This window comes from Sarcophilus harrisii, chromosome 4 (genome assembly GCF_902635505.1).
Source record: "Sarcophilus harrisii chromosome 4, mSarHar1.11, whole genome shotgun sequence".
In the NCBI taxonomy this organism is placed as follows: Eukaryota; Metazoa; Chordata; class Mammalia; order Dasyuromorphia; family Dasyuridae; genus Sarcophilus; species Sarcophilus harrisii.
In genome coordinates, this window is record NC_045429.1 from 143,101,590 (window position 1) to 143,121,930 (window position 20,341).

Below are 20,341 nucleotides of genomic sequence, written 5' to 3' on the forward strand. Positions count from 1 at the left end.
TTAAAATAAAACAAAGTTTGCATGAATGCCAATGGTTTATTGATGTGAACAATTTTATATTAAAAAAGAGAACTAAGTATAAATTGAGATCAACAAACTAAATAACAGAGAAACAAGTATATTTAAGTCAGACAAATAGCAAATTATATTAAAAAATATAAAAAGGAGGACAAACCTGTTTTTCATGGAGTTCCCCATCATCTTCCAGGGTAGTCACATTAATTTTGATATTGTCCTGCAAATTACAATGACATTATTATAGTGGTAGATAAAAGAGAGTTTGGAAAAATCTGCCCCAAATTTGAACCTATGACTCCACAGGTATGGGAAACCCTGATTCTGTATTTGTTTTTAGATATAGTTTGTAAATACTTTCAAACAGATCTATATCCCTTTATATCCTTAAAAAGCCCTCTTGTAATCTTACTACTCCACTAGACATCATTCCGTATCTTCCCTTTCTTGGATAAACTCCTTAAGAAAGCTGTCTATACAAGGTGCCTGAAAATCCTTTCTTCTCACTCACTTTTAAAAATCTAAATATAATTTCTGACTTTTTCTGGGTCTTCCTCCAATCTGTCTGGCTTCTCCATTTTAGGCTCCTTTGTTGGATCTTCATCAATCCACTAAAAGTGGATAGCTCCCAACATCCTGTTCTGGGCTTTCTTTTTTTTCTCTTTCTAAACTGTAACATCTCACTTGGTGATCTCATCAGCTTTCCAGGGTTCGGCTGACATTTCTATGCAAATGATTTCCCGATCACTCAGACTTAAAACCTAGATGACATTCTGGATATTTCAATATTACCCCTATCCCCATTCCCTTCATATCCAATCTATTGCTAAAGGCCTGTCGATTTCCTTAGTAATATTTCTCATATATGTCTCTTTTTCTACTGTGACACTGACATCACTCTGGTACAGGCCCTCATTATCTCATATTTAGACTTTTAAAATATAGCCTGATGGTAGGTTTGGCTGCCACAAGTCTCTCCTTACTCCAGGCCATCTTCTACTCAGTTGCCAAAGTGATCTTAAAGAAAAGATCTGATTATGTCAATCCACATCCAATAAGCTCCAGTCATTTCTTATCACTCTCAGGATGAAATATAAAATCTTTTTTTATGTTATACATGTTAAAATATGTTAAATGCAATATGTTAACATAATTATACAATTTTCTTGCTGCACAAGAAAAATCAGATCAAAAAGCAAAGTGAATAAGAAAACAAAAAGCAAGCAAACAACAACAAAAAGAGTGAAAATATTTTGTTGTGATCCACACTCAGTTCCCAGTCCTCTCTCTGGGTGCAGATGGCTCTCTCCATCACAAATGTACTGGAGCTGGCATCAATCATCTCATTGTTAAACAGAGCCATGTCCATCAGAGCATCACATAATCTTGTTACTATGTACAGTGATCTCCTGGTTCTGCTCATTTCACTTAGCATCAATTTATGTAGGTCTCTCCGGGCCTCTTTGAAATCATCCTCCTGATTGTTTCTTATTGAACAATAATATTCCATAATATTCATATACCACAATTTATTCAGCCATTCTCCAATTGTTGGGCATCCACTCAGTTTCCAGTTTCTAGCTACTACAAACAGGGCTGCCACAAACATTTTGGCACATGTGGGTCCCTTTCCCTTCTTTAAGATGTCTTTGGGATATAAGCCCAGTAGTAGCACTGCTGGATCAAAGGGTATGTACAGTTTGATAACTTTTTGAGCATAGTTCCAAATTGCTCTCCAGAATGGTTGGATGTATTCACAGTTCCACCAACGATGTATCAAATCTAAAATCTTGTTAGATGTTCAAAGCTCTTCACAATCTGGCTCCCGCTTACCTTTCCAGTTTTGTTATATTTTATACTTTAATCCAGTATCACTGGTCTCCTTATTGTTCCTTGAACAGTTTTGAACTTTTCACTTTAACTGGCTGACCCCATACCTAGAATTTTCTTCCTTCTTATCTCTGTCTCCTGGCCTTCTTCAAATGTCATCTAAAATCCCACTTTCTGGAAAGGAAGCCTTTTCTAACCCCTCTTAATTTTAGTGCTTTCCTTCCAAGGATTAGCTCCAATTTGTCTTGTGTCTATATTGTTTGATCATAATTGTTTGCCATGCTGTCTGTCTCCCAATTAGATTGTGAGAACTTTGAGAGCAGAGATTGATTGCCCTTCTTTGCATTATCACTAATTAGTACGCTGCTTGGTTTATTGTAAGAACTTCATAAATATATACTAACTAACTGGCTGACTGGCTCTTAGTAAATATATTGACTGGCACTTAGAAAGCCTTAAAAAATATTTGTTGGCAAATTGACTGATTTACTAGTTGCCTATAACAGGGTTTCTTAAACTTTTTTTTACCTGCAACCCCTTTTTGCCTGAGAGATTTTTACATGACTCTGGGTATGTAGGCATATAAAATAAGTGTATAAATCAAACATTTACTGATAATAAATCATAATTTCATGATTCCCACATTCAGTTAGGTGACCCCAAATGGGGTTGCAATCCATCGTTTAACAAGCTTTGGTCTGTAACTTAAAGTTCTGAAGAACTGTCTGCAGCACTGACATTTTCTTAATTATTTTTTTAATGGCTTCAATTTCCTACATAGTAGCAAACATTGTAGTAGGAAAAATAGTGTACAGATTGAATTGACTATGTAGAAATGCTGTTTTCTTCAACAAATCGTCAGTTTTCTTGCCAAAACAGAAGCAGCATTTCTTCCCCAAACTCTTCCCTTTTATTTTTGCCTTGATGAACAGGGGATTTCTGAAAGGGATTTCAGAAATAAGCCTGGTCGGTTCCAGAACTAGTTCAAATTTAGGCTGTATTTTAGAGAAGGCCTTGCTTGCTTTTTTTCCCCTCATCTTTTTTTCTTTTTTGATCTAATTTTCTTATGCAGAAAAAATCTGGAAATATATTTAGAAGAATTATATATGTTTAATCTATATTGGATTACTTGTTGTCTAGGGAAGGAGGGGAGGGGGAAAAGACAGAAAACATGCGGTTTTGCAAGGGTGAATGTTGAAAACAATCTTTGCATGTATTTTGAAAATAAAAAGCTATTATTTAAAAAAATGTTTTTAAAAAGAATGCTTGTAATGATTACTTGATGACTTGAAGTTAGAACCAGACTGCCCTCTATAAGAAGGAAACTAATAATAATTCACTTGGATGTCAGATCTGGATATGTTTATTTCCATGTCAGGCTTTTAATCAGAATTACTTTTTCTTAAACTTTTTTCCAAGAGGATCTATGATTTAATGAGTATAAAGAATTCAAAGTGAAGAATGTCCCTCATTAATAAGCAATGTAGATCAGTAACTTTAAGAGATGCCTGGATCAGGGAAAGATCAAATGATTTGTCTAAGGACATGGATAGGTTAAGTGATTTGTCCAGGGACACCCAGCACATAATAATGGTGGAACATGATCTTTGGTTATTAAAACTTGAAGCCAGCTGTTCATCTACTTACCCAAACTTAAGCCTCTTAAATGAATCTAGGTACTAACCATAAATTGTGTATCCCTTCCCCTCCCTGCACCTCTGCCCTGGGGACTAGTAACTTTACCCACTATAACTAACTTTGGCAAGTTATAGTTTGAACCTCCTTTTAAAAAATAACATTTTATTATTTTCCCCCAATTACATGGAAAAACAATTAAAAAAATTTTTTTAAATTTTGAGTTCTCAATTCACTTTCTCCTTCTTTGCCCCTCTTCATGAGGTGAGCAATTTGATATAGGTTATACATGTACAATCATGCAAAATATAAGTATAGTTGTGCTGTAAAAGAAAACAAAGACAAAAAGAATTCATTTTTTTCCCATAGCTTTGTGCTTATGCTAAAATCAAGTTTTTATGTTAATTATTTTCCAGTGTTAACTGAAAACTCAGGAATGTGAGCCAGGAATTAAAAGCTCACCTCCAGTACCACAGTTTTTAGGACCAGAAGAGACCTTTTAGGGAGCACTGAGTCATAAATTGGGAGATGTAATGGACTTTCTAGATCATCTAGTCTAACCTACCTCATTTTGCAGTTGAGGAAACTGTGGTGCAAAAAGATAACTAGTATTTATAGCTGGTACTGATATAGTACTTTAAGGCTTACAAAGCATCTAAAGTTACACAAGTAGTTAATCAGAAGAGCCAGGATGGGAACTCAGGTCCTAATCCAAAATTCTTCCCACCTTTTCACTCATCAGTTAGTTCAAGCTCTGATTTTATAGAAAGGGGAACTGAAACCCAGAGAGGTTAAATTGGCATAGAAGTTAGTGGCAAAGCAGATCAGAATCAAATTTCTAGAATTCTTGTTAACTATACTACTCTGCCTCTTAGATCCAATCAACCAATCAGTAAATATTTATTAAGTACCTACTATGTGCCAAGTACTGTGCTAAGCCTTAGGGATAAAAAAAAAAAAAAAAAAAAAAAGGCAAAAACAATTACTGCACTTCTTTATCAACTCACTATTCCACTCTCCACAGTGGCTCTCATGGTTCTCCTTCCCCAAAGTCTCTCAGCTGAGAATTTTGCCTCATATTTACCCCCCAAAAATTAAAAATTAAAGTTATTCTATGAGAATTTCCCCTTCTTCCCTCTTCCTCATCTTCTATCATTAAAATGCCTTCTGCTGCTTTCTCCTAATTCACCATCTCTTAGGATTTACTTTGAAGTAACCTAACTCCTCATCAAAGCTAAGTCCTCTTCCATTAAGAGGTCCCATTCCACGTTGTCTATCATTCCCTTTGTTATCCATACCCTTTCACTTGTTTCCAATTTCCCCAACCATGTTATCCTCCCTTGATTCAATGAACTTCAGTGGTTCCCTATTATGTCCAGGACAAAATACTAAATTCCCTGCCTGGAATTCAAAACCATTCATGACCTATCTTTTTTCTACCTTTCCAGTCTTCCTACACCTTACTCCACACCATATTACTGTAAGTGACATACATAGCAGCAAGATAATTGTACATATATGTATGCCTATATTGGATTTAACATATATTTATCATGTTTAACATATATTGGATCACATGCCATCTGGGAGAGAGGGTGGAGGGAAAAATTGGAACACAAAGTTTTTCAAGAGTCAATATTGAAAAAAATTATCCTTGCATATATTTTGAAAATAAAAAGCTTCAATAAAATATTTTTAAAAAGTGACACAAGCCTATTTCACCACCAAATTCTCTCTCTCTCAGTTTCTGGCATCTTCTCTGCTTCTTTACTCTGCCTAGAACACTCTCCACTTTGACTACTATGATCTCCTTAGCTTCAAGCCTCAACTAAAATCCCACCTTCTATAGAACCCTTTCCCAAACCCTTTTAATTCAATAACATTCCCTCCATTATTTCCTTTTCATCCTCTGTACAGTCTGTTCAGTTGAGTTCAATTTTTCATGTCTCTGTGGACCGTACTGTTCATGGGATTTCCTAGGCAAAGATACTGGACTAGTTTGCCATTTCCTTGTCCAATATAAAGTTTATTTGGTACATAGTTGTTTGCATGTTGCTTCTGCCATTAGATTGTAAGTTCCTTAGGACCTACTTGGTACCTCCCAGTGCTCATCTTTTGGACCTGCTCTCACCCTGAGTAGTTTCCCATCTCTTTCAGCTATCCAGTGTCCATCCTTTTCCCTTCTCAAATGACTTGCTCTCTGTCATTAGAGCCTTAGGCCTGAATGGTTAGAAATCTGGTGAGACAAGCTAATTGTACAATATTTCAGAGTCTGATTCTTTTTGTACAGCAAAATAACGTTTTGGTCACGTATACTTATTGTGTATCTAATTTATATTTTAATGTATTTAACATCTACTGGTCATCCTGCCATCTAGGGGAGGGGGTGGGGGGGTAAGAGGTGAAAAATTGGAACAAGAGGTTTGGCAATTGTTAATGCTGTAAAGTTACCCATGCATATAACCTGTAAATAAAAGGCTATTAAATAAAAATAAAATAATAAAAAAAAAAAGAAAAGAAATCTGGTGAGAGCCCACATTTAGGATCTCCTCAGCAGGAGTCCCTTTCTTCTGCATTCTTGTTCTCTTGGCAATGGGCATGGTGGAAAACACTGGATATGGAGTTTGGAGATTTGAAATTGAATATTATTTTATTCTTTCATTGTCTTTTAGCTTTGGCTAAGCTATTTAATTCTGCCGGCTTCATTTTCTTCATAAAATGAAAACATGGGACTCCGTGATCTCTTCAATGCTATTCTTCCTTATTCATTTTCAGTGCTCTTCTCTATTTTCTCAATGCAATGAATCCAGACCAAGTGCAAGAATACTTCAAAGGAAAAAATGGCATTACAATTACACATATTATGAGGAACATGCATAAATGAAGTTAGATTTCTTTCAACTGTCTCCCTTCTAATCTAATTATTTTCAAAGTTAAAGGTACATTTCTTTAAGTGCCATCTCTAAGCAAATAGAACACTGCCCCATAACTTCTATGACCACAGCCAAAGTTTATGGACAATCCAATATATCTGCGAACAACACCATGTACTCTTTTAAAATGTGATCTTCCCCTCCCCTTTTCAGTTTCAAAAGATTTAATTATAGTGACATCACAAATCCTAGAGCATACAAATTAGTTCCCAGCAGTCTGATTCATCATCTGGGCAACAAGAAATGTAATTTCAAATCTGTATCTGAACTTTTCTAAAATGAGGGGGGGAGGAAGGCAGGAAGGAGAGGAGAGGGAAGTGTGGAGATCTTGCAATAACCAGAAATGATGAAATCTCAAGAACTCCGAGCACCGTGGATTTAAAACCAGCAGTCAAAATGAAATTATCTCAAATGACGTTAGCAGACATAAATGTTTCTAGTCCTTCTGTGTAGTGACTTCCTGGAACTGAAACAAGACTGTCTCTTTTGTTTTCTTCGTACTATAGACTGATAAATAACGTCATATCACTAACATAAAAGTCCAAATGATTAAGGGCAGGTACTCTGTACTATGTCAATGACTAAATTAATGTTTACCAGTTTCAGACACACCTATTTCTTTAGGTTCTTCCTGCTGGCAAGACCTGCCCTAAAAAAGTTCATTAGGATGATGTTTTCCATTTCAAAATCTTCCTTTCTTATCCCTGCCATCCTCCTCCCAATCAGGCATCAGAAGGTGGGCTTAAGCTGTCGTGACTTAATTTTTTTAAAAATCTGATTTGGCAAAAGGAAGTAAGCAAACCTTGTTGGAGAAAACCTAACTCGGGCTTTCCATCCTTTGCCAACTCTTTTCCTTCAGTGGGACTGCTGTATGGGTGGGATCCTTTATGATTTTCTCTCTTTCCCCGGCTAGAAAAGAAGTTGCCGAGTGGCGGAATGTTCGAATAAGGCAGCTTCTGGCTTTCCTAACTTGGCAAGCACTCGCCCTCCAATCTCAAACATCTCGGCTCTGCCCACAGGAAGCACCATTATGAAATAGAGCGACTGGAGATGGATTTTACGCTCAAAGGTAGGCAACCCCTTCAGGAGGATGAAGTGAAAGGAAACCAGAGCGCAACAGGTTAACGGGGCAAAACTTAACCAGACGGAAATGGTCCCTTTTCTGCATATCTTCCTTCTCGCTCTCGCCTCTTGCCCCGGCCCTCGCCCTGGCTTTTGCCCACTCGTCCCCTCCCCCGGGCGCCCCGGACTCCGCTCCTCCTCCTCCTCCTCTCCTGCCCCGGCCCTCCCGGGCACGGGCTCCCCGCTCAGCGGCGCCAGGGGAGCCCGTCGCCTCCCGGAATGCCCCCCGCGCCGGGACTCCAGCCCCGGGGCGCAGCGCGCTGGGGCTCGCTACCTGGGAGAAAGCGGCGGCGGCGGGCTGCGTCTCCGCGGCGCCGACCCACAGCCGCCCGGGAGCGCGGAGCAAGGGGAGCAAGAGCAGCAAGCGCAGCAGCAGGGGCAGAGGAGCGGACGGCGGCTCCATCTTGGTAGAGGGAGCAGGCAGCGGTGAAGGAGGGAGGAGGAGCCAGGCAGCCCTAAGCTGGGCGGAGAGCAAGACCCTGGCTCCGGCTGCTCGCGCCCTTTCCCGGGAGATGGTGTGGAAACGATCCTGTTTCCCGTCTTCGGAAAGAGAGACCTCCACACGGCAAGGATACGTTTATTCGAAATGAGTACTCCAACATCGAGGCGAAAGACTAATCGAAAAAGTCAGGAGAGTGCGATTTTACATTGACAAGAAGTGAGCGTTGCTGGTTAATGCGGAGTGCAAGATTTCTCCGGCTTAAAAGGTGCTCTCTTCGAAATCATTGAGAAGGTGTTTGTTGGTGGCACTCCCTTTAAAAACGGCTTCTTAAATCCTATTAGACTTAGAAATGTTAATTCTAATTCTACACAAACAAAAAGAGAAACCCAACAACAGGAAATGAGAGGAGAGATACAACCAAATTCTATCTATGATTCAGATATGGTCTTAGAGTCATAACAGAAAGAAAACTGTAGAACAATATTCCTAATGAGTGTGGATAAACAGAAATTTTAAATGCATTTTTTTAAACTTTGAAAATCTTAAAAAGCAGAGACTGAAGCATTATGTCAGAAATGGTTATGATATTTTATGACCACGTTGAATTTATGCAAGGAATTCAGAGCTTGTTGGTTATGAGGAAAACTATAAACATAACTGATCAACCAAAATTATTTAATAGATTTTGATTGATTAAATTTTTTGACACGATACATTATTTTTGTTAAAAAAAAAAAAACACCCTTAGAAAACATCGGAATAAATGTTTTTTTCTTTTGATGAGTAGAGTTTATCTAAAACTCAGCCACTTTTTTAAGGTGGACCAAATAGAGAATAAGTGGATTTTTCTTTTGATAAGTAGTTTATCTAAAACTCAGCCACTGTTTTTAAGGTAGGCCAACTACAGAATAAGTGGATTTTTCTTTTGATAGAGTTTTATCTAAAACTCAGTCACTGTTTTTAAGGCGGACCAACTAGAGATCTTTCCAATAAGATCAATAGCAAAACAAGGGTGTTCATGATCACCATTACTATTTAATATAGACTAGAAATGCCAGTTATGAAAATAAGACAGAAAAAAATTGAGAGAATAAGCATAAGCAATGAGGAAACAAAATGATCACTTTATTTTTTGTAGTTGCAGATATTAGAGATCCTTATGAAATCAACTAAAAAACTAATTGACACAAAAACTTCAGCACAATTTCAGGACATAAAATCTACAGAAACCATCAGTATATATCAGTATATTACTAACAAAACCCATCAGGAAGAGATAGAGAAAAGAAATTTTAATTTAAAATATTTAAAATTACCACAAATAGTATAAAATACTTTGGATCTGTTAAAACACTCTTAGGAATTCTATGAATGCAACATTCATACAACATTCTTACACAAATAAAGACAGATCTAAATCTGGAGAAATGTCGTTCACAACAAGGCTGCATTGAGAATGTAAAGATTGCACTTCATTCACAGTGCAGGTGCTATTGATGTAATGGTTTAGGAGACCAAATGATGTGATTCAGGAGAGCATCAAATGTTGGGATTTGGTCATGTGAAGAATTCACAATGGCCATTCTCTTTGGCAAAAGGCAGGTTTATTTAGAAGAAGTTACAGACAAAATGAAGAAATACAATAGATGCCAGGAATGGCAAATATAAAATGGAATTGGGAGAGCATATAGTTAACCAGGAAAGGGGGTTAAAAATTGATGATGGAAAAGACAAGCTCCCTGATGGAACCCACAATTAGCCTGGAGAAAGGGAACATCTCATGAAGTTGGAGCATGCTTAGCTGGCAGACTAAATCCCTACAGGAGTTTAGCACCCTAAAAGAATTAGTTAGCTATAAGAAGAAAGACACCGTGGGCCACGGTAGGGAAGCATGGTGGGGGAGAATAAGAGGAGAGACACCTTAAGGGAAGGTAGGGTGAGAGGAGAAACACCAAGTGACATGGGGGATGGGTGAAGGGAAAGACACTCCAAGAGGGATTTGGCAAAGATAGCATGAGCCGTGGACAGATTTATAGGGGGAATTCAACCTCATTGGTTCGGCATAACTTAATTTCTTGGCTGAACACAAGACCCATGACCTTCCCAGAGAGTGGGATCATGATTCCTATCAGTGCCCTTCCCTGCCTGCCCCAGTGAGCAATTCCATGCATATTTCATTCTTTCTCTCTCAACCACATCCAGGATCTCATCCCTATGATCCAAAATATTTTTAGGTAGCCTTGGTCCCACAAGATCCAGCAAAAGGACCCACGATTGACCTTGAAGTGAGGATTCTGGGTGAAACAGTGCAGCCAGCCTAGCAAGGAAGTCTAGCCCAGAGAAATCAGGGATCTTCAAGGGATTTTAGATTTGGAATAGAACTGTGCCGTATAGGAACCGAGCTAAGCTATGAATCTAATTCCCATATCCTTTCCAGAATGAAGTAACAGAAGGATTGGGAATTATTGCTGCCCCCCCCCCCCATGGTGGGGAGTATAAGTTTGTATATTTGTGATAATACCTTCTGAAGTAAATATTTCTGAGTAAAATAATTAGACTGTTAGTGGTTAAGGAATTGGGATGCAGGGGACTACATCCCATTGATGAGGACTGGAACCATTTGCAGACAGTGTAGATACTCTAATACCCTTAAAGGCATGAGAGAACCCTGGAGGAGTTCTGAAATGTTACACCCCCGATCTTCAAACAGTGGGACATAGGTACATCTCCACCGGAGATGTGAGTGTTATAACAGATTATAACAGATACATTAATTCACTGTTGGTGGATTTGTGATCAGGTCTAAAAAGCAATTTGGAACTCTGGGGGTTATTAAAATCTCTGACCCAGCAATAATATTCCAAAGAGATTAAAAAAAGAGGAAAAGGATAAATAATTACAAAAAGCAACTCTTTTGTGATCAAAGAACTGGAAACTGAGGGGATATCCAGATAAGAAACCTCAGAAGACAAATGGACTAATGTAAAGTGAAGTGAAGAAACAATTGTGATTTAAAAGAGCTAAATCACAATCAATACAGTGACCAACTACAAATCCAGAGAACTCATCATGAAATAGGTAATGGATTCAGAGTGCAGTTTGAGATATGTGTGTGTGTGCATGTGGGTGGGTGTTTGTGTGTATGTGTTTGTTTATTTTGGACATGACCAATGCAGGAATGTTTTGCTTGACTATACATATAAACAAGGGTTTTATTTTTCTTGCTTTTTCATTGGAAGGTAGGAGTAAGAGAAGATGAATCATTATGAAAATAGAAGTTAACTTTTAAAAAACCACCTGCTTCAAAATTTGATTATTTTGCAGAATGGATTACTGAGAAGCACCTAGATGAACAAAGTTATAAGAATCTGACTCCATAGAATCATTGTATACTGCCGCAATAAGATTATGTGATGATCAGCTGTGATGAACTTGGTTTTTTTCAACAAGGAGGTGATTCAAAGAAATTACAATAGATTTGTGATGGAGAGAGAGAGAGAGAGAGAGAGAGAGAGAGAGAGAGAAAGAGAGAGAGCTCTATGGAGACTGAATGTGGATCAAAGTATACTATTTTCATCTTTGTTATTTTTTTTTTCTTTCTCGAGTTTTTTTCCCCTTTTGATCAGATTTTTCTTGTGCAGCATGATGAATATGGAAATGTGTTTAGAAGAATTGCACATGTTTAATCTATATCAGATTGCTTGCTGTCTAGGGAGATGACAAGGAGAGAGGGAGAAAAAATTGGAATACAAGGTTTTGCAAAGGTTAATGTTGAAAACATAGTTTGTTTGTGTTTGGAAAAAATGAAATACTGTTTTAGAAAAAGACTCCAACAACAACAAGAAGAGAAGAATCTGACTCCAGCCTCTTTCTAGATGGACTTCTCATTACTCATGCACTCTGTAGCTCTAGTCAAACTGGTTTATTTGTTTGCTCCTCATATACATTCCATTTCTTACCTCCTACCTTTGTGTCTCTGCACAAACTAATTCTCCTCTCTATCTCAGAATCGCTTCGAGGTCAGCTTATGTCTTCCATTGAAGGTCTCTCCTGGTCCCCCTAGTTGTTGTGTCCTCTCCATGTCTTTATAAATTACTTTGTATTTGCTTTGTATGTATTTCAAATTTATATACATACGTATTATTTAACCCTAAATAGGAGATAAACTCTTTGAGGTAAGGACTTCTTTCCTTTTTGGTCTTGCTATCCTCAGTGTCTACTAAAGTACATGTCATATAATAAGTACTTTGTGCTTAATGAACTAATTGAGGGATTGAGGTCTATCTTTAATTTCTTTTTCTTTAGCTGAAAAATAAGTTATTTCTCTATTGAAGAAGAATCTTTGCAATTTCAGATTTGAAACAAACTGCAAATGTGTAACAAGAGCTCATATAAGTCACATTTAGACTCAAGGATGACCATTAAAGAAAAATTTGCTTTAGCTTATTATTCCAAACTACACCTTACTCTGGGAAATCTAAGGTGACAAAAGTATATATGACACAGAATAGTCCTTACTGCAGTCCACAAAAAAATATATGTAACTGGGCTTGGAACATGTGTTGACCCCATCAGCTTAGTTAGTCAATGTACCTATCTAGAGAAGTTGGAAGACCTGCTTCTGGGAGAGTTATGATGGCTGGAAAGGAAGTACCTTAAAGAGGCTAGAATATGCACTGGTTCTTGTCTGTAACCACATAGTTGGAAGGAGATTTTTTTTTCCAATGTCTATGTAGCTAAACTGAAGGCATCTTGAAAAAGGCTTGAATCATTTCAGCAAGACCTCTTCTCTTCAATCAGCAACTTCCTTCACATAGCTGGAAAGAGATAATACTTTTAGAGGGAACACTATGGAGCCTTTCCCCCTTTAAGGCCATAGAACTTAGTAAAAAATCCTTATTCCTTATCATCAGAAATTGTTCTTTTCCCTTTGAGGTGAAGAAAATTTGGATCCTTTGACATTGTGAATTCAAAAGATCCAGAAGGCACTCTAGCATTCCAGTGTTCCAGTGTGTTAATGCCAGAGCCATTGCAGCCCTGAGTGACCTTGGGGACACCAGCAGTCTAGTGTTAACTGAGGCAAGTGCTCATCCTGCAGAGAAGTTGCTTTTTGGTTATGACTGTGGTGAACCAAAGCTATGAAGGAACCAAACTAAGTCATTAACCTACTTCCCCCATAGACCAGAAAGTAAAAGGGGAGAAAGTGTCTCTAAAGTGGTGGTGATAGGGAATATTTGTATATTTGTCCTTTTATCTTTGAAGTATATATCCCTTTGTAAAAGCTAACTCATATTAGTAAAATGGAACTGGGACTACTAGTTACTGACCCCGGTGAGGGAAAAACTAGCTATTTGAATTATGTTTGACATTTATGAGACAAAAGTTTGAATTATGAGACAAAGAGGTAGAATATGCATATTACATATGAACTTATAAGTAAAGAAAATACTCAAACTTGTACAATAGCATATAAGGAATCACTACAAGTCTTTTATGTTAGATTCTACTTTTTCTCCCAGTTTTTCTGATTAATCAGTACTTTGTGGTTTAGACTCCCTTAGAAGAGAATTGAGTATGGCGGGAGTTACCAAAGGGCATGCCTTGACATTCTGATAAATCATAGCTCTTTCACAGGGTTCTACAGAGTCCTACATAGATTCATAGTGCCATCATATGGTTTGTGCTGTTTTTAATCAAGAGTTTCTTAATGTCTTCTATTGATTAAAGGTTTCTCTTTTCCCTGTAGGATTATACTCAACTTTACAATGTAAAATCATTTATTTACATATAAGGAAACTGAAGCTGGAAGAGATTGTTTAGGGTCATCTACCTCATGTTTGAAGCAGAATCTGAACTCAGGTTTTCTTAACACTTCACTTCATCACCTTGCTGCTTTGAGGGATAGGATTGATTACCTTAGAGGAGGAATAACTACAAGAAAAACAAATTTCCTGATTCTGAAGGGGAAAGGAGGGTGGAAGAATAAAGAGAAAAAAGGAGGAAAAAAACTAGAATTCAAAGAGATGTCTTAGAATAACAGACAATTGGGGAGAGGCTGAATAAATTGTGTTTTATGAATATAATATTATTGCATCATTACTAATGACTAAAAAAAACTGGAGTGAAGTCTGGAACAAACTAAGTGTAAACTAACAATTCATATCATATATCAAAGTAAATTCTAATTGCATGTAAAGGGTAACATCATAAACAAATTAAGAAAGCGAGGGGGGGAAAATTACCTTTCAGATATATGGATAAGGGAAGAGTTAGTTTATGGCCAAATAAGGGAGAGGATCAGAGAAAATAAAATTGACAATTCTGATTTAAAGTTTTTTTTTTCTCAAAGAAAACCAGTGCATCTAAAATTAGAAGAAAAACAGGTTAGCTAAAGTTAAACTACTTGATCTTAGGGTTAAGTTTTGGAAGAGGAAGAATAATGTGAAGCCAGAAAAAAAAAGTGGGGAAAATAATTTCTGGGTGTCATGATGATGACAGAATGAGTTTAGGAGTAAGGCAAAGGGAGAGGTGAAAGGATAGGAGATTATGGATTGAGAGGAATTTCAGACTTCTGGATTATGGAGGTCGTAATAATGATGGCAAGATCAAGGGTATGATCATTCTCATGTGCGACTAAGGTAAAGTGATAATGGGCAGATAATGGTCCTCCTGTTAATAGGATGTCATGTTTGCTGCTAGGCTTGTGAAATGCATGGGTTTATCTGGAAATCAGAAAGTGATTAGTTGTGGTCTGATCCTTGAAAGAAGTCTTACGGCAGGAGATTCTATTTGGCCCCAGAACAAGAAACAAGACAGGGGATGGGTGTGCTCAAAGAAAAGCAGTTAAAGGATCAGGAGTGGGGTGCAGAGCTAGGAAAACCCAAGTTTTCAAGTCTTGCTGTGTGACCCTGAATTTTTCATTTCACCTTTCAGAGTCCTTTATAACTCTCTTCCCCTAAAAGTTGCAAAGGAGAGGTAATTTGTGTTTGATGGAGTTTCTTCTTAGTTTCATACGCCTGATACAGGGAAGCTTGAAGGGACTGAGACAATGGTACCAATTTACCAAGATACCTTCTGACATACAATGGTAGAAGAAATGGATAAATTTACCAAGGTTTCTACCATACAATGGTAGAAGAAATGGATACATTTACCAAGGTTTCTACCATACAATAGTAGAAGAAATGGATACATTTACCAAGGTTTCTACCATACAATGGTAGAAGAAATGGATACATTTACCAAGGTGCCTTCTACCATACAATGGTAGAAGAAATGGATACATTTACCAAGGTTTCTACCATACAATGATAGAAGAAATGGATAAATTTACCAAGGTTTCTACCATACAATGGTAGAAGAAATGGATACATTTACCAAGGTGCCTTCTACCATACAATGGTAGAGGAAATGGATAAATTTACCAAGGTTTCTACCATACAATGGTAGAAGAAATGGATACATTTACCAAGGTTTCTACCATACAATGGTAGAAGAAATGGATAAATTTACCAAGGTTTCTACCATACAATGGTAGAAGAAATGGATACATTTACCAAGGTTTCTACCATACAATGGTAGAAGAAATGGATACATTTACCAAGATGCCTTCTACCATACAATGGTAGAAGAAATGGATACATTTACCAAGGTTTCTACCATACAATGATAGAAGAAATGGATAAATTTACCAAGGTTTCTACCATACAATGGTAGAGGAAATGGATACATTTGCCAAGGTTTCTGCCATACAATGGTAGAGGAAATGGATACATTTACCAAGGTTTCTATCATGTAATGGTAGAGGAAATGGATAAATTTACCAAGGTTTCTACCATACAATGGTTGAAGAAATGGATAAATTTACCAAGGTTTCTACCATACAATGGTAGAAGAAATGGATACATTTACCAAGGTGCCTTCTACCATACAATGGTAGAAGAAATGGATACATTTACCAAAGTTTCTACCATACAATGGTAGAGGAAATGGATAAATTTACCAAGGTTTCTACCATACAATGGTAGAGGAAATGAATACATTTACCAAGGTTTCTACCATACAATGGTAGAAGAAATGGATACTTACAAGGTTTCTACCATACAATGGTAGAGGAAATGGATACATTTACCAAGGTTTCTACCATACAATGGTAGAGGAAATGGATACATTTACCAAGGTTTCTACCATACAATGGTAGAGGAAATGGATACATTTACCAAGGTTTCTACCATACAATGGTAGAAGAAATGGATAATTACCGGTTTCTACCATACAATGTAGAAGAAATGGATACATTTACAAGGTGCCTTCTACCAACAATGGTAGAGGAAATGGAAAATTTACCGGTTTCTACCATACAATGGTAGAAGAAATGGATACATTTACCAAGGTTTCTACCATACAATGGTAGAAGAAATGGATACATTTACCAAGGTTTCTACCATACAATGGTAGAAGAAATGGATACATTTACCAAGGTTTCTACCATACAATGGTAGAAGAAATGGATACATTTACCAAGGTGCCTTCTACCATACAATGGTAGAAGAAATGGATACATTTACCAAGGTTTCTACCATACAATGGTAGAAGAAATGGATAAATTTACCAAGGTTTCTACCATACAATGGTAGAGGAAATGGATACATTTACCAAGGTTTCTACCATACAATGGTAGAGGAAATGGATACATTTACCAAGGTTTCTATCATGTAATGGTAGAGGAAATGGATAAATTTACCAAGGTTTCTACCATACAATGGTTGAAGAAATGGATAAATTTACCAAGGTTTCTACCATACAATGGTAGAAGAAATGGATACATTTACCAAGGTGCCTTCTACCATACAATGGTAGAAGAAATGGATACATTTACCAAGGTTTCTACCATACAATGGTAGAAGAAATGGATAAATTTACCAAGGTGCCTTCTACCATAGAATGGTAGAGGAAATGGATAAATTGGGAAGACAGGGTACTTGAGGTGAGAGATAAATAGGTGTATCAATAACTTCTCTACCCCAACACTTCTCCTTAGCCATTCTCCAATCTAAAAATGGTCAAAGGATATGAACTGATGAGGCTTTTTTTTTCCCCCTGAGGCAGTTGGGGTGAAGTGACTTGCCCAGGGTCACACAGCCAGGAAATGTGTCTGAGGGCAGATTCGAACTCAGGTCCTTCTGGTTTGAGGACTGGTGGTGCTCTATCCACGAGGCCGCCTCGCTGCCCCAACTGAAGAGACCCAAGCTATCAAAAAAAACCACATTAAAAAATGCGCCACAATTAGAAAAAACAACCACTAAAACAACGCCCCCCTTCCAGACCGGCAAATATGACAAAAGAGGAAAATGACAAATGTTGAAGGGACTGTGGGAAACACTGAGGCCCTGTGGGCGGGGTTGTGGATGCGGCCAGTCTTTACCGAAAACCGTTTGGGGCGCTACCTAGAAAATGATCAAACTGGACATAAGCGACCGCTATCCCTCTCCCCGACTGAGCCTACGTCCCACAGAAAAAGGAGGAAAGCGATCTGGGATTAAAGAGTCTGAACAAATTAACCACCGAATTGCTGAATTAATCTTAATATAATTCCAAATTAAACTTAGCATAATTCCAAACCATTCCAGAATGGTTAAACCAATTCATAGCTTCATTAAATTGTGTTTGTTAGGATTTTCCGGGTAGCCAAAAACAGGAGGGCGGGAAGGAAGGAGGCGTGGCCTTGGGAGGGAAGCCGAGGCGTCACCATGGTGACCACGCTCTGCGTCGGCGTCGCTCTGGCGATGACGTCACACCGAGGCGCCGCGCGGAAGGCTCGCCCGAGCGGAAGAGCTGCCGGTGCTTGAGAGGGTCTTGGCCGCGGAGGCGGTGTGACCGTCATGGCGGTGTTGCTGGAGACCACTCTGGGCGACGTTGTTATCGATCTGTACACGGAGGAGCGACCGCGGGGTACGTAGCCCCGCCCTTTCGCTGCCCGTTTTACCTCTCTCTCCCTGACGGGTACCTGGATGAAGGGCAGTAGAGCGAGGAGCATCTTGTTGGAGAAAGTTTCCGGGAGCACCGCGGAGGAGGAGGAGGAGGGGGAGGAGGAGGGGGAGGACGTTGGCGCCTTATTCCGGGAGTGTGTTTCGGAGATAGCCTTGGGGCGGGTGTCCAGTGTGGCGTCCGCAAGATCTTGCATCCGGTTGTAGTTTTGTGACTGTGGCCTCTAAAACCCCGGCAAGTGCCCGGGAGATTACGAGCTAAGTCAGGAGTGGCTCGCATTCGCCACGGCTGCAGGGGGTTCTCACGCTGCAAGTTCTGGGATAGCCCTCCTCTTTTTTTTTTTTTTTTTTTTTTTTTTGCCATTTAAAGTTTTTTTTTTTTTAATTTATTTAATAGCCTTTTATTTACAGGATATATGCATGGGTAACTTTACAGCATTGACAATTGCCAAACCTTTTATTCCGATTTTTCCCCTCATTCCTCCCCTAGATGGCAGGATGACCAGTATATGTTAAATACATTAAAATATAAATTAGATACACAATAAGTATACATGACCAAACCGTTATTTTGCTGTACAAAAAGAATCAGACTCTGAAATATTGTACAATTAGCTTGCGAAGGAAATCAAAAATGCAGGTGGGCATAAATATAGGGGTTGGGAATTCAATGTAATGGTTTTTAGTCATCTCCCAGAGTTCTTTCTCTGGGCGTAGCTGGTTCAGTTCATTACTGCTCCATTAGAAATGATTTGGTTGATAGCCCTCCTCTTAATAGGGCATCGTGTTCTCCGCTGGGCTTGTGAAATGCGCCGGAGCGCATCTTTGCTGTCTTTGAAAGGAAATCTGGTGGCAGGAGGCTGCTTCTATTTGACCCCCAAACAAGGAACAAGACAGAGGGTGGATGTGCTAAAAGAGAAGCGGCTAAAGGGTAGAGAGTGGGGTGCTGAGCCAGGAAAACCGGGGTTCCAATCTTGCTTGTGATCCTGGATTTCTTATTTCTCCTCTCAGTCATTTATTAGTCTCTTCCACAGTAAGTTGCAAAGGAGAAGCAACTTGTCTCTTCCACTGTAAGTTCTAAAGGAGAGGCAACTTTTGGTTGATGGAGTTTCTTCCTGGGTATATCCCTGATAAATAAAGGGACGTTTAAAGGACTGAACAAAGCGGGTATTCTGAGAAAACCTGCCTCCATCTCATAATAGCTGTTTCATTAGTGTCCTTATCGTATCTTTCCAAGCACAGCTGCCAGAATAAATCTCACAGAGGCAGACAATACAAACTTTCTCCTGCTCTCCTCCATGTCTCTCAGATCACAATTTCATGTGGCATTCTTGCATTGCATTTTAATTTCCAGCTAAACTTTCTGTCCTCATCCTGCCTATTGTAGCTTCTGCGTTTGTGCATATCATACTCCATCTTTGGAGTGCACTCCCTTACATACCTGGTGTTTAATAATAACTGACATTGACACAATATGTCTTCTATGTATGATCTCATTTAATGTCCATAGCCCTATGTATGAGGCATATAATATAAGCATTGTTATTATTCCCATTTAACAAATCAGAAACTTGAGATTTAGATAAAGTGATATATTTAGTTACTTAAGTCTTGGTAGGATACCAAGGCAAATGCTGTTTACCAAATATCTCTTGAAATCTTTCTATTCAAGGCTGGCATTTTTGATGTTTTTTGTATCATGGCATCAGACTTTGCAGTCTTGTGAAACCTACATACTCCTTCCTAAAATAATGTTTTTAAATGCACAAAATAAAATAAATTGGATTATAGATATGTTAAAATATAGTTATCAAAATACTTAAGAAATAAGTTCATAGATAGCAAGTTAAGAAATGTTTAAGTTATGGTCCAGATTCTGTCTCTGCCATGAGTGCTTCCTTCATACTCAACTTAAGAAGGAAGCATTGGTTCCTAATCTTTTTGTGCTTCTGTGACTTCTCCCATACATTTCTCATATTCTAAGTTGATATTTCATTCACCTACTAAATCACAAACTCATCAAGACAGTTACTTTGTCATTGAAAGATAGTACCATGTATGTAATTGGAATTTAGTGTTTAGTAAATGTTGACTTTGTGTTTATTGAATACATTTCACAATTTCAGTTACCTAAAAACACCACTTACAGACTTATATAGTTGTCTGCTGAATTTATATTTTATTTCAGATCAGTAAAATAAAGATTGCCTGTATTACATATGTTCAATATTAATAAAAAATAATAATTTTCACATTTGTATAGCAATTTAAAATTTACAAGACTTTTTTATTGGTGGTCTGCAACTGATATATTCCTTTCAAAATGAATAAAAAGGAGCAAATAAGAAGATTTGTTATTAATTTTAGTTTTCAATCCT

The 20,341-nt window shown here is 38.1% G+C and overlaps 2 protein-coding genes across 5 annotated transcripts in view; one reads left to right on the forward strand and one right to left on the reverse strand.

Moving 5' to 3' along the window:
- The window catches only part of GINM1 (glycoprotein integral membrane 1), a 38,224-nt gene extending 30,158 nt beyond the window's left edge, over nt 1–8,066 (reverse strand). Inside the window, exons 1-3 of one of the 2 annotated variants that reach the window (XM_031937642.1) lie at nt 7,810–7,894; nt 6,018–6,306; nt 176–235 (exon numbers count right to left, since the gene is read on the reverse strand). In XM_031937642.1, the coding sequence (XP_031793502.1) occupies nt 176–235; nt 6,018–6,080 (123 nt within the window). In that variant the 5' untranslated portion in view covers nt 6,081–6,306; nt 7,810–7,894. Of the gene's footprint in view, nt 1–175; nt 236–6,017; nt 6,307–7,809 lie in introns of both variants that reach the window. The other variant, XM_012549399.3, reaches the window with a different exon arrangement.
- PPIL4 (peptidylprolyl isomerase like 4) overlaps nt 6,870–20,341 on the forward strand; it is a 47,531-nt gene continuing 34,059 nt past the window's right edge. The window contains exons 1-2 of one of the 3 annotated variants that reach the window (XM_031937640.1): nt 6,870–7,149; nt 7,327–7,482. In XM_031937640.1, the coding sequence (XP_031793500.1) occupies nt 7,464–7,482 (19 nt within the window). In that variant the 5' untranslated portion in view covers nt 6,870–7,149; nt 7,327–7,463. Of the gene's footprint in view, nt 7,150–7,240; nt 7,483–17,754; nt 17,929–20,341 lie in introns of those variants that run through there. The other 2 variants (XM_012549398.3, XM_003769529.3) reach the window with 2 other exon arrangements.